This window comes from Pipistrellus kuhlii, unplaced genomic scaffold, assembly GCF_014108245.1.
Source record: "Pipistrellus kuhlii isolate mPipKuh1 unplaced genomic scaffold, mPipKuh1.p scaffold_m20_p_5, whole genome shotgun sequence".
In the NCBI taxonomy this organism is placed as follows: Eukaryota; Metazoa; Chordata; class Mammalia; order Chiroptera; family Vespertilionidae; genus Pipistrellus; species Pipistrellus kuhlii.
Window position 1 is genome coordinate 79149692 of NW_023425551.1, and position 12985 is coordinate 79162676.

Genomic DNA, 12985 nt, shown 5'->3' on the forward strand with positions numbered 1-12985 from the left:
AGGAACCTGGATCGATCATCAAGCACTTGGCATCTTGGATTCTCCAAGTACCCAGACGCCACGTGCTCCGGCCTCTCAGAAGGGCGGCTTGGCCCACGACCCGCTCTCTCTTCCTCTCCGCACAGGATAGCAGCGTTCAGCCTGAACTCCAGGACGGGCAAACCCATGCCGGCCGTGTCCAGCGGGTAGGTCCCCAGGCCTCTCTGGCCGGAGTCCTCAGACCTTCCGCCAGCTCTGCAGAGGGCCCCTGAGTCCTGGCCCTGTCCCGCTCCCGCCAGCGTGCACTCAGCCTGGCCGGGGACAGAGGGCCCGGCCGTCCTCAAGGACTGGGGCACGTTGGGCCACTCTGCAGCTGGCCCTGCCCCATCCAGGCTGGAGCGCCAGTGGCTCCCGGGACTTCTGTGAGCAGCGTGGGGCCCAGATGTCGGGGTTGTTAACAGGAGTCAGAGGGGCCGGGCACTTTCCCTTCCCTTCCTCTCTCTGGCCTGGTTTCCTCTCACCAGGCACCCTCCTCTGTCCCCCTCTGTCTCTCTTCTCCCGTCCCCTCCCCTCTCCCTACCCTCTCCACGGCTCTCACTGCTGGATCTCAGGCTCCTCTCAGTCACTTCAGCGAATCCTCACTGTCTGTGTTTGCTCACCAGCTGTAGCAGCCAGCCTCCAGCCTCCGCTCTGGCCTCTGCTTTTGGCTGGCCTCACACAGACCCTCCCCGCTCCTCCCCTCTCCCCTCCTGGTAGGAGGGAGGGTCCTTACTCCACGGGGGCAGGGGAGGGAGCTGGGTTTGGGTCCAGCCTGGAGGTGCGTCCGGAGGATGAGCACCGGCTGAGAGAGCAGAGCTTGCGGAGGGTTCCAGGGCTGGGGTCCCCGCAGCTGATTGGCCAGCAGACCAGCTGGATGCGGGAGAGGGGCCTCCAGGGCCCAGGGGGCTCACAGCCCAGGAGGGTGTGGATGCTGATTGAGACGGGAGCAGAGAAGCAGCAAATAGAAAGAGAGCCAGAATCAGAGAGAGACACGGAGAAGGTGGAAGGGGGTGTGTGAGAAAGACCAGAGGGAAGGGGGAAGGAGAGGCAGAAGGGAAGGCCGAGCAGGTGGAGCAGGGCTGGAGAGGTGAGGAAAGACGGGAAATAGGAGAGGGGCTCAGAGACCAGAGGAACAGATGGAGAGGCGCTGGGCGAGGGGGCTGGTGTTAGGGTTTTATCGCCTGGTCCACAAATCATCTCTCTGCCACCAGGAAGAGCCAGACAGGGGGCACCCAGTCCAGCAGCCCTGTCTAAGGGGACAAGCTGGCAGGCACTGCCACCTGCCTGTGGCCCCTGCTCCCCTGATATAGAGAGATCGAGGCCGGCTGTCAGACCCACTCCCCGCCTCCCCTGCTCCTCTGTGTGAAGGCCCCTCCCTCTGAGAATCGCTGCGAGGAAGAGCTCCATCCGTGGTTCTCAAAGTGTGTTCCGCAGGCAGCGTGCTGGTGGCCCTGCGGCTGGCCTGAAGTGTGGGGCCACCAGCACGCTCACTGTGGAACACACTTTGAGAACCACGGATGTAAGGGAAAGAGGGGTAGGGAGGGAAATGATGCTCCTTGAGGTCCTTCTCTGTGCAAGGCCTGTGTGTGCATGCTCGCTAGTAAAACGGATGCTATAATCATACCCATTGTACAGGTAAAGAAACTGAGGCTCAGAGAGGTACAGTCATGAGCCCAAAGTCATGCAGCTGCTGGGCAATGTGACATTTTCTTCTACCTCCCAAGGGCCCCTGGCCGCACTGGGACCCCTGTTAGTCCCAAAAGCTGGAGTGGTGCTGGCGGGAGGGGTCCCTCCTGGATACAAGGAGGCAGGCGGTGCTGGTCAGGTTCCCTGGGAACTTGCTCTCCTGGAGGAGATTCGCTGGGTGGACCGACCTCCCGGGGTCTCTCTGGGACAGAGACCCCAGCCAGGTTGGTCCAGGGAGGCGGTCATGGGAGGAAGGCTGGGCACGCTCCCCCAAGGACGTGCCAGCCCTGTTGCTGCTCTCCTGAGATGAATCAGCGCTCAGAGCTGGGACGTTCTGGGACTCCGGGGGTCAGCTGTGGAGGGGGGATGGCTGCCCACAAGACCTTTGCCCACAGAAGCGGTCTCTGGATGGAAGGTCTGAGAAGCACGGGCCTGGAAGCGTCCGGGTGAGTGGGGATGCTTTTCTGGTCCTAGGACTGGCCGTGCAGACGCCCCCTTTCCCGCTGGGAGCGGGCGGCAGCTCAGGCCTGGGCCTGGCCCAGGAAGCAGGGCCCTGGGCCGCCCTGCACCGTGTTTCCGGAGACTCTGTCTTCTGGGGCGGTGTGTGTGTGTGTGTGTGTGTGTGTGTGTGTGTGTGTGTGTCTGGCAGGCCTGCTCGGGGGTGGGGTGGGAGGATGAGGAGGGCGGCTCAGGACGTGCTCAGGCTTTGGTTTCTGTCTTTGTCCGGCTCTCCGTCCTGTCACCGTCTCCCCTCCCAGCGGTGTCCCAGGGAAGAAGTGCGGCACCATCATCCTGTCGGCCGAGGAGCTCAGCAACTGCCGGGTGAGTGGCAGAGGCCTGCAGGGCAGGCCCGGGTGGGAGTGGGGTGGGTGGGAGGGAGGGGACCCTGTGGGCCTGAAAGGGAACAGGAAGACAGGGCTCCTCAGTCGTCCCTCTCCCAGAATTCCCGAACAGCGAGCTGGAGGGCTAAGCCTTTCCTTGTTTACCTCACGGAGGCCGTCAGCAGCAGAGCCCTGCCCCCACTCCCGCCAGGCCTCCTCCCTCTCCCTGTCATGGCACCACTCGCGCCCGGAGCCAGGACTGCCCTGGCGCCAGCCCTGCAGCAGGGGGGCCTCTCCGTCTCAGAGCTTGGGCATTTATTGTCCTTTTCCACATTAGCTCTAGAGCAGGGATGCCCTGCATGGGATGAGAGCGAGGGCGTGTGGTAGGGGTGTATGTATGAGAATGCATGAGTGTGTGGAGGTGTGCATGCATGTGTACTAGTGCGTGTGCTTGGTGTATGTGCATGTGTGTGCATGCATGCGTGTGTGTGTGTGTGTGTGTGTGCATGCGTGCTGGGAAGCGGAGTCTCAGTCCCAGGCAGTTGTGGTTTTGTTGAGTGCGGCTGTGAGAAGCAGTGGTGGACACAGCCGAAGGGGCTCGGACCCGATGGCTGGTGACAATGATAAAACAGTATCATTTGCCAAGTGGTGGGTATTTTACACAAGTTACCTCGCTCCTGAGCAGTCCTCGTTTCAGATACCACTGCTGTTCCCACTTTATGGGTGAGGAGATGGAGGCTCAGAAAGGCTAAGTCCCCCGTAGAAGGACAGGAAGTGGTAGAGTCAGGGGTCATATCCAGGTCAGCCTGACTCTAAAACCCGGGCTCACTGCCCCAAACCACCCCAGCTGGCATGCCTTTAGGGTAATTAGGAGCCCCATGAAGGAACTGGGGTTCCAGGAGGAAAGGTGGGGGCAGTAAGAGCGTGAGCACAAGACCAGGCCTGGGGTAACCTGGGAGCCGCCCCCTGGGGGCAGGTCCAGCTCGGGTTAGGGGCCTGGAAGGATGCGGAGACAAATTTCCTGACCTCTGTGCAAAGAGGGTGCAACTACTGTGTGTTGGCTCCCAGTATTTACTTAAGAGTAGAAAAAATTTAAATTGTGAATTCATGTATTTAAGAATAGCAGCAGTTTACCCCGCTACTGGTTAACATAAATAACATCTTGTTTGAAAAATAACCGATTTTCCAAAACAAAAGTCATCTAGTGAGAAGAGTGGCCTTGTTTTATTTCCTGCACATCTCCTTGGTCTGCTCGATGCGAGGACTGCTCTGCAGTCAGGTGCTGTGATGCCACCGTTGGGTGACTTCTAGAAAATTCCATCTTATCAGCATTATTGTGAACATAGTTTCTGCCTCAGGGACCCCCTTTCCGGGGTCGGGGGATGTCTGGTCCATACTTTGAGAACTCCTGGTATGTATGGAGGTGTAAACTGTTAGCCAACATTAACTGAGTGATTATTCTGAACCACAAGCTGTGCTAAATCATTGCATATATTGCTTGTTTATCTGATGTGTTATAATATGTAATGTAATGTGTAGCATGATCCTATCCAATAAAGAGGGAATATGCTAATTGACCCTCACACCATCACAAAATATGGCAGCACCCACAGCCAATAAGGAGGGAATATGTTAATTGACTGTCCTGCCCCCAAAGATGGAGGTGCCCACAGTCACAAGATGGCAGTGCCCAGTCCCCTCAGCACCCCCACCCCCAGGGTGGCAGGTGTGCGGCAAGGCCGCGTCCACCTGCCTCCAGAGTTCCCCAATCCCCTCAGCCCCCCTGCCCCCAGGGCTGGCCCGGGGTGCAGGCAAGCCTCAGATGGCGCTACCCAGCTGCCCAGAGCTCCCGAGGCTCAGGTAACCAGGGCTGGCCGAGGCTTGTGCTGCCAGCAGTGGCAGCAGCAGAGGTGTGATGAGGCATCACCTTCCCTGATCACCTCCCACTCCTGAGGGCTCCCAGACTGTGAGGGGGCAGACCAGGCTGAGGGACCCCCTCCAGTGCATGAATTTTCATGCACCTGGCCTCTAGTATATTATAATGTCTGATGTATTATGGTCCTCATTTTGCAGAGAACTTGTGACCTCCCCAAGGTCATGCGGCCACTGAGTAGACTGAACGCAGGCAGTCTGGTTCTAGAGCCGGGTCTTTAACCTCTAGGCTGTGGGGTCCCCAGCTGCTTCCAGTTGGAGAATGAGGTACAATGGATAGCAGGGCGCCGTAGTAAGACCACATCTACTCACATGCCACTGCTGGCTCTGGTCTCTCTACTGGTCTGCATCCCTCAGTGGGCCTGGAGGAGCTTGACAGAGGCCTCAACCTCCCCCATGTCCCCACCAGCAGAGGGCCGGGCGCACAGGTGCTCACAGTGACCTATCACCACCTGTGACGGAATGAGCAGGAAGCACAGCGGCAGGTGAGGCTGAGACCACGCCTGTGTGTGGGAGGAACCCAGCTGACACGGAGGAGAGCTTCTGGTCAAGCTCCTGAGCCTCAGTTTCCCGCCTGTACGCCGGGGCTCAGAGGGCTGCTGGGAGGTTCCAGACGGACTGTGCCTCCCTGGTTCTCCAGGTGCCTGGGAAAGACTGGGCTCCTGGCGGCCTCCCCTCAGTTTGCCCCCGGGCTTCCAGCTCAGCCGGGGACGCCCTGCCTAGTCTATAATTCAGTACGGTCATAAAAGCGAAAGTGCTTTCTAAAGAAATTCTAAAGCTCTAGAGAATGCTGGGTGCTGTTATTTGGTCTAGTTTTCTGGGATTGGTGAGCAGTCTGAATGGAATACCTATTAGACACCCTCTCCGCCCCTCCCCTTCCCCCTCCCGGCTGCATCCAGGGATGGATGGCAGCGGCTTCCTGGATTCGAGCTGTTCCAGCACAGCGGCCCCCTCCCCAGCTCCGCGGCTCCTTTCTCTGGGCCATCTTTGGCTGAGTCCTGTCTTTCCCTAGAATACGTGCGAGGAAAAGAGACTAATTCCCAGCATCTGGCTGAATTAAAATAATTACATCTGAGCGGCTTTGCCTCCGCTGTTCCAGCTCCCGATTCCGTGGGAGGATCAAAGGAAGAAGGTGGGGCGGAGAGATGGGTTCCCACCAGAGCGGAGCTTCCTGCGCCGGTGAATGCGTTGTGCCGAGGCAGACAAACCCGCCCCTCCCGGGCCGCGTGGGCGGCCGGCCGCAGAGGGTGAGAGTGGACTCCGGGCTGACCGGCGTGCTCACCGCGCACCTCGGTGGGCTGCGGAAAAGCCTTGCTCGTCGAGAATCAAAATACCAGGACGGCTCCAACAATTGGCGTTTGATTTTTAAAATAGCCAGGGATACTTGGTGTTGACAGGGATGAGCTTAAGCTCCTGAATCACCGTTTAGTGATGCTCAGCAGCAAAGCCGGTATTATCCCGTGTGACGGACCAAGATTGCATCGTCCTCGCGAGAAGACCAGGGCTCTCCGTTTACAGTCTGTTTGATTCCCCCACACGCTGGACAGGGGTGCTGGCCCTGAGAGGTTGACATGGCCTGCCCAAGACTGCAGGGTTCTACCCAGAAGCCTCGGGGAGTCTTCCCCTCCCCCACAGCGAAGCCCTGGGCCTCCACGGTCCAGGAGCAGCTACGGGCTTTGTGGGCTTTGCGGGGCCACTGGCCTTCTGCCTGGCGAGGGGTGGGCCTCTGGGGAGAGGCAGGGGCGCTGTGGCCCAGGGAGCAGGCAGCTCCTCGCTCTCACCTTCCGGGACCCTGAGCTCCCTCCCCCTGGGCCTGCGGGGCACCCAGGTCTTAGTTCCAGGCCAGAGAGCGAGTCCTCGCTGCCTCCCCGTCAGGCCCCCGCACACACGGGCAAGCGTGACTCACTCTCAGACCCGCTCATGTCCGCACTCATTCCATCTCAGCAGATAAGCTCGGCTCCGTCCTCGCCCTCCCAGAGTTTCCAATTTAGCGTGAGAGACAGAAATGCCAGCCAGCTGTCACAGGACAGCAGCACCCTCAGCCCTGCGGCCCGCGGCCTCTTCTTATCACGGCTATTTATAGCACTCGCCACTCTGAGGGAAAGTCCACGGACAGCACTCTGTATGCCAGCATACCGTCCCTACAGGAGCGGGAAGGAGCCCTCGCAGCCACCGGGGGAAGATGGGTGGGTCCAGGTGAAAATAACAGCCCGTGCTGAGACCTGGGCAGGGAGAGACTGTCAGAGAGGCCAGGGTGAGGGTGGGAGGTTGTGTGGGACCTGCCGCAGGGGAGCCGAGCAGCCCTGAATCCTGAAAAAGTGAGAACTCTCGTTTTAAGTCAGCCCTCAGGGAGCCAGGGCCTCCTGGTGGGAAGAGCCCTGGGGGGAAGGGAGAAGGATAAGAAAGAGGAAGAGGCCAAAGCCAGTTTGGCTCAGTGGTAGAGCGTCGGCCTGTGGACTGAAGGGTCCCAGGTTCGATTCCGGTCAAGGGCATGTACATTGGTTGCGGGCACATCCTCGGTAGGGGGTGTGCAAGAGGCAGCTGGCCGATGTTTCTCTCTCATCGACGTTTCTAGCTCTCTATCTCTCTCCCTTCCTCTCTGTTAAAAATCAATAAAATATATTATAAAAAAAAGAAGAAAAAGAAAAAAAGAAGAGGAAGTCAGGGTGCTGGGGCAGGTGTCCTGAGCCTCGGGAGTCCGCAGGTGGATGGTTAGGGATCGTGTGGGCTGGGCTAGCACAGCTGTGTGTTCTGCACGGTGAGTGACCAGCATTCCACAAAGGTTCGTTTGTGACTTTTTTTTGGTCTTAGAAATCATTTCTCTAGTTCTTTGTTTAAAAAAAAAAAAAGAAAAAAAGAAAGAAAGAAAGAAAGAAAGAAAGAAAGAAAGAAAGAAAGAAAACCAAACCAAACATTTTCCCTGAAGCTAAAAAAACCAACAAGTTCATATGGACAAGTTGGAAGAGACAAAGAAGAGAAAATCACCCGGAGATAATCAGGGCTGACATCTGACGATTGCCTTCAGGCTTCTTCCGGGTGCTCACGTACATGGCTTTTCCCTCATAATTAGGAGGATGTAGAAGCCAGTTCTCTTTGATTTGTCCTAGAATGTGGTGTCCAGATTGTCCCCCGTCATTAGATATTCTCGGAGAACATGCATTTGCTAGCTGCATATTATCCCCCTACTCTACGGATGGGTCCTCAGTCACTGACTCTCCTCTTATGGGCAACAATATAATTAATACCGCAGCGAACATCCTCACAGCCGGATCTTTTCTCCCTTGAACTTTAATTGATGGATTTCAGTCCATGTCCCAGACACACAGCTCAGTGAGCGGGAAAGAAGATGGTCAATCTAGGTTTTCAGCCTCTGGATGATCTAATCAGCAGATACGCAACGGATCGAACTGTTTGAGAAGTCGGTCGTTAAGGTGTCGGAGAGAAGCCAGCCTGGTCTCAGTGTGGTCATTACAGACAGGCCAGGCTCCTTGACCAACGTCATCCACCCTCTGTGTTCCAATGGTCTTTGGGGCCTTTGCTGGTGGCCCTGCACCTGCTGTCCTGCTTCTGCAGCCTTCCCCTTACCTGGCAGGTTGGGGCTCCGGAGCCCTCTAGGAGCGCATCAGCCCTCCCACATCAGCCCCAAATCCAGTGTACTTCCTCTTGCAGGAGTCCGGCATTTCAGAGTGGTGGCTAATGTTCGCTCAGGTATCGTTTTTTAATGATGTCTTCTTTTCTTCTGACTAAACAAGACAATGAACTGATTTTAGGGAAACCTGTCAAATTCTAAAGAGAAGACAAATGTCACCTTGGTCTGCCATCTGTTCAGAAGTGCTTCCCGGGGTAGGGTGTGAGCAGAGGGCCAAAAGGTTAGGGACCTGGGCTCCGGACCCAGACAGAACGTCATTGCTCATCGGCGGTGTGATGCTGGGCGAGTCACTTGAGCTTTCCGTGCCTCAGTTTCTTCTCTTGTAAAATGGCTTTATTTCAATGTTGGATATTTTATGTGTCATCGGTTTTTGCATTGAATTTTACTTTTTATTCTATCACATTAAAATCTTGGTTAGATTACTGAGATTTGGGCACCCTAAAGTAAATTTTGCACTGGCCTCATTCCTGTTCTGGCCCTCGGGGCTGCCAGCCCTTCCCTCTCCCAGCCTCCGGCCCACGCACTGACCTCTGCCCCCCACAGCCATTCTGGCTCAGGGAGGGCTAACGGCTGGAGTAGGCCAGGCCACCCAGGAGAGAAAGGCTGTTTGCTCTGCTCTTTCCAGCAGCTTCATTAAGATGCAGAAACATGCAAATTGAGGCAATCCTGCTGCTTAAGAAGAACTTACTATGGTTTTTTAAAAGGATAGGGTGAAAAGGCAGAAATTGCAGGAAATCATGTATTGCAGGAGCTGCTTTATCTTCTCCACAGTCGACTGCAAGGAGGCTTCTGCTTTGGGAGCAGCATTTCCTGTGCTGAGAGCCCCTCCCACAGGGTGAGGGCCAGGGCGAGGGCAAGGCTCCTGCAGGGACTGTGGTCCTCAGCCAGGCTTCCTGCTCCTAAGCCTGCCGCCCAGGCCTCCTTATTGCCCCTTCCAGCCTCCCCCGGGCTCACACGTATATTGAGGGTGGATCCATTCACCAACCCTCATAAGGGGAGCAGGTGAGGCCTTGTACATACGACTGTTGACATAAGTCAGAGCCACTTTCGAAAGCATAGTCCCCAGACCATGCGCCAGGTGCCAGCCTCAAGCACTCCCTGCGGATGCGCACCCATTAGGGGAAAGCTTGCCTTGGTTCCGGCCCAGAAATCTCGGAGAGGCTGCCGGATCCCCATGGAGTTGACAACAGTGCAGCAATGCAGACGGGCATAGTGGGCTTTTGGCGAATAGGCCGAGGTTAGGTTAGGGCGGGCAGACCAGGCTGGGCTACAAAACAAGCCCCCGGCAACGCCGCTCGGATTTGCCGTCAGCGGGAAATGAGGTGCGGCTCACTGTGGATTTTTCCAGTTAGCTGAGTCTCCTTCTTTTTAATTTTAACTAGTCCGCACGGAGGAGGCCTTTCTAAAACGGATTTCACACTTCCCTGACTTCTCAAACGGAGGCTACAGAGCATAATTAAACGTATCTTGGTGCATCGGGTCCATCATCTGGGATCTGTTATTAATCTCTGGAGCCAGGCTGCCCTGTTCCAATCCCAGCTTCTCGTCTCCCTCTCCGTGTAGCTTCCCGCCTCAGTTCCCCCACCTTTGAAATAGGGAATCGTCCTCATGGGCTCAGTGGATAGGGCATCGGCCTTCAGACCTAAGGATCCCAGGTTCGATTCTGGCCAAGGGCACGTACCTCGGTTGCAGGCTCCTCCTCGGGCCAGGCCCTGGTCAGGGCGCATGCAGGAGGCCACCAATCGATGTGTTTCTCTCACATTGAAATTTCTGTCTGTCTTTCACTCTCTCTAAAAACCAATGGAAACATATCCTTGGGTAAGGGTTAAAAAAGAAAAAAGAAAAGAAATGGGAATAATAACTACACCCACCTCGTGGGGTTGTTGAGAGGATGGAATGAGCTCATAGACCTGAAAGCAGTGCCCGGCACACCACATGGCCATTCCAGGGAACGACAGTGGAACATGGCGGCTTCCTGAGGCTCAGCCGGTGGAGAGTGGCACGGGGGCTGGCTCCTAGTCCTGTAGCTGCTCTGTGCTCGTGCCCTCTCCTTTATTCTCCACAGGCTCACAGGGCTTCAGGGCACTGGTCCGAGGGAAACATGAAGACTCAGGCTGAGAGCTGGCCCCGAGCTGCTCGGCGGCAGGAGCGGAGCTGGGGTTCCAGCAGGAGGCCTTGGTGCCGCCTGCTGTTCTCCGTCAGGTGCCGGCTAGGCCAGCAGCCGCCCCGGGGGCACTGAGTGGTCCCGGGAGCCTGGTACGAAGTTCTGCGTTCGTTTTTCTCGAATACTCCACTCCCCTTCCTGAGCTGGCAGGGCCCTGAGGTTCTCCTAGGAAGCACAAATAAGAATACTGGCCCCTGGGTTTTTGTGGCATCGGTTGCAGTTGTTTCAAATATGCGTGTGTAGGTGACAGCGGGGCTGTGTGTATGGTTCGCCGATGTGCGTTCAGGTGACCTCCAGATGTGCCTCCAGCTGTGGCCTGGGGAGGCTGGAGGAGCCCGGGGTCCCAGGCTGTGCCCTGAGTGCTGGCCCTCCAGCTGCCATCCTCCCCACTGCTGCTCGTCCCAGAGGGCTCCCCACGGCATTGGCATCGGCACTGGCCCCGCACCTTCTGGCTTGAAGGGTCAGTGGTGGGCATCCTGTTGAGCATGTCGCTGTACAGATGAGGAGACTGAGGCCCGGAGAGCTGGAGGGGCTGCTGGGGCCACCTAGAATGCGGAACCCTGGTTCCCTGTGGACTGTCCCCCCCGCTCCTCAGCACGGGCTGGTTTTCTCTCCCCGTCTCTGATGCCACCGCCCGGTGACTCCGAGGGGAGGAGCCGGGGCTGTGCGGCCTGTGCAGGCACCAGGGCCTGCGCTTGGTCTCATGCTCTGTTGTTGTCACTGTCTTGAAATCTCTTAATGCTTCTTGGACGAAGGGCCCTACAATGTCTCTATCCACGGGCCCCACAGTTTATCCACTTAGTGCTGGGAGGAGCCCGGGGCCCTGGGCTGCCTCCTTTTCCGGGGCCGTGGGATGGAGCACCCGGAGGTATGACCAGCCGCCTCCTGGGGAGAGGCAGGGCCTGCTGGGGATGGCTTAGTGTTAGGGAGCGAGATCTCCAGGGGGGAGGGGGACAGTCCTGAAGTCGGCCGCCTGGGATTCCCTGTGTGGCCTTGGCCTTTGACGGCCCGAAAAGCCCGTGTCTTCACCAGCAGAAGGAGCGCAGGGGACTGCTCCGCACGATTGTGAGGACTCAGTGAGGAGCGACAGCAGCAACACAGGGAGAAGGGTGTCCTTAGCTCTGCGCTGGGAAGTGCTCAGTAAGGCAGCCGCCCTCCCTGCCAGTCTGAGCCTATGCCTCTTGGGGGGCTCTGGGACTCCTTGGGCCTCTAGGCCTTGGGAGCCGGCTCCCGGCCCAGCCTCCCTCTCCCTCTCCGGTGGCGAAATGAGGGGCGTGAGCGAGCGCCATTCCCGGGCCCCTCCGTGTGGCCGTGTCTGCGCCCTTCAGGGGCGCCTCTGTCCCAGGTGGCCCCGCACGCAGCCCCCCTGCTCTCCGGAGGTGCGGGGGGTGGGGGAGGGGTTGAGGGGGAGGGGTGCCAGAAGGGGCCGGGCTTGACATCAGTTGGACACCTCGAAGTTCTCTGCAGTGTTCGCTGGTGACCTGGGCAGGTTACTTAGCGCCCCTGACCCCAGCTCCCTCCTCTGCGAAAAGGGACAGGGCTGTCCTGAGGATAGATGTGATAAGGCTGTGCGGCCCCCAGTGCTGCGGCTGGCCCCCACGGACGGTGTCTGATGAACCTCTGTGGAATGAATGAGTGAGCGAGCGAAAGAGTGAGGGAACGGAGGGACGCTCCGTGTTTGCTGTGGTCAGATGTCCTGGAAGGAAGCGTGTGAGGTGGTGGGAGTGGAGGTGGGGCAGGGTCAGAGGCCGCAGACACACACACACACACACACACACACGCACACACGCGCGCGCGCGCGCGCGCGCACGCACACAGTGTTGGGGGAGGGGAGGAGAGTTCAGATAGTCAGATTCGCTTGCAGGCACATAGCACTCAGCATGCGCCGTCCCCTGTTCTCAGCACTGAACTCACATTAACAGCAAGTATAGGAGGTGGGACCGCCCGGCCCCCATCTCATAGGTGAATCGGAGCGGGGACGGTAACTGGCTGAGGGTCACACAGCCAGTAAGGCTGGAGCTGAATCAGCGGCCTGGCTGCAGTGACCGTGTTCCTGCCTTTATCCCGTGCCTGCCCCGCCGTGGCCTGTCCTTCCAGCCGGGAAGCTGCGCCTTCACCTCCGTACCCTCGCCTCTGCCGCCCGTGTGTCCTCGCGGGCTGAGGACCCTGGTTTCAGGGCGGCGTGGGAAAGCGGGGTGGCTCCCCATCTGCCCCGCCCCCCTGAGGGCAGGCCAGGCCCAGGTATAGGATGGGCTCAGCTCTGGCCTCCGGACCGGGGATTAGGTTGGAGAGGCCACACGGGGAGGGGTGGGGAGGGGTGGGGAGGGGTGGGGAGGAGGTCGGCCGCGCTTTGCCCAGCGCCCTGCGGCCAGTGAGCTAAGGGGCCCGTCACCGTGTGAGGGGAGGGTCCGGCGGGCCAGCCGGGGCCTGAGTTCCGTCTCTGAATTTGGGCTGAGTGTCGGGTCTGCCGGGGACGTGAACTGGCCACAGAGTCAGAAACCCAGGGCTCTGCCTGGTGCACTTGGGGGGTCCTCCCTGCTCTGGGCCGCAGGCCGCACCGGCCTTAGAGTGAGGTGGGTGCCCTCGTGAGCTCGTGGCCCAAGCTGGCGTGTCTTCTACCCTGTTTCCCCGAAAATAAGACAGTGTCTTTTATTAATTTTTTTCTCCCAAAGTTGCGCTCGGTCTTATTTTCAGGGTATGTTTTATCTTTCCATG

General features: G+C 58.2%; 1 protein-coding gene across 2 annotated transcripts in view; it reads left to right on the forward strand.

Annotated features, from left to right (window-relative positions):
• Window positions 1-12985, forward strand: part of CPNE5 (copine 5) — an 85034-nt gene that overhangs the window by 38937 nt on the left and 33112 nt on the right. For both annotated transcript variants that reach the window (XR_006740105.1, XM_036414945.2), the window contains exons 7-9: window positions 126-185; window positions 2100-2150; window positions 2463-2526. Coding sequence is in view for 1 of the 2 variants with exons in the window: in XM_036414945.2 (XP_036270838.1) it covers window positions 126-185; window positions 2100-2150; window positions 2463-2526 (175 nt within the window). In the remaining variant the exon portion in view is untranslated. The remainder of the gene's footprint in view (window positions 1-125; window positions 186-2099; window positions 2151-2462; window positions 2527-12985) is intronic.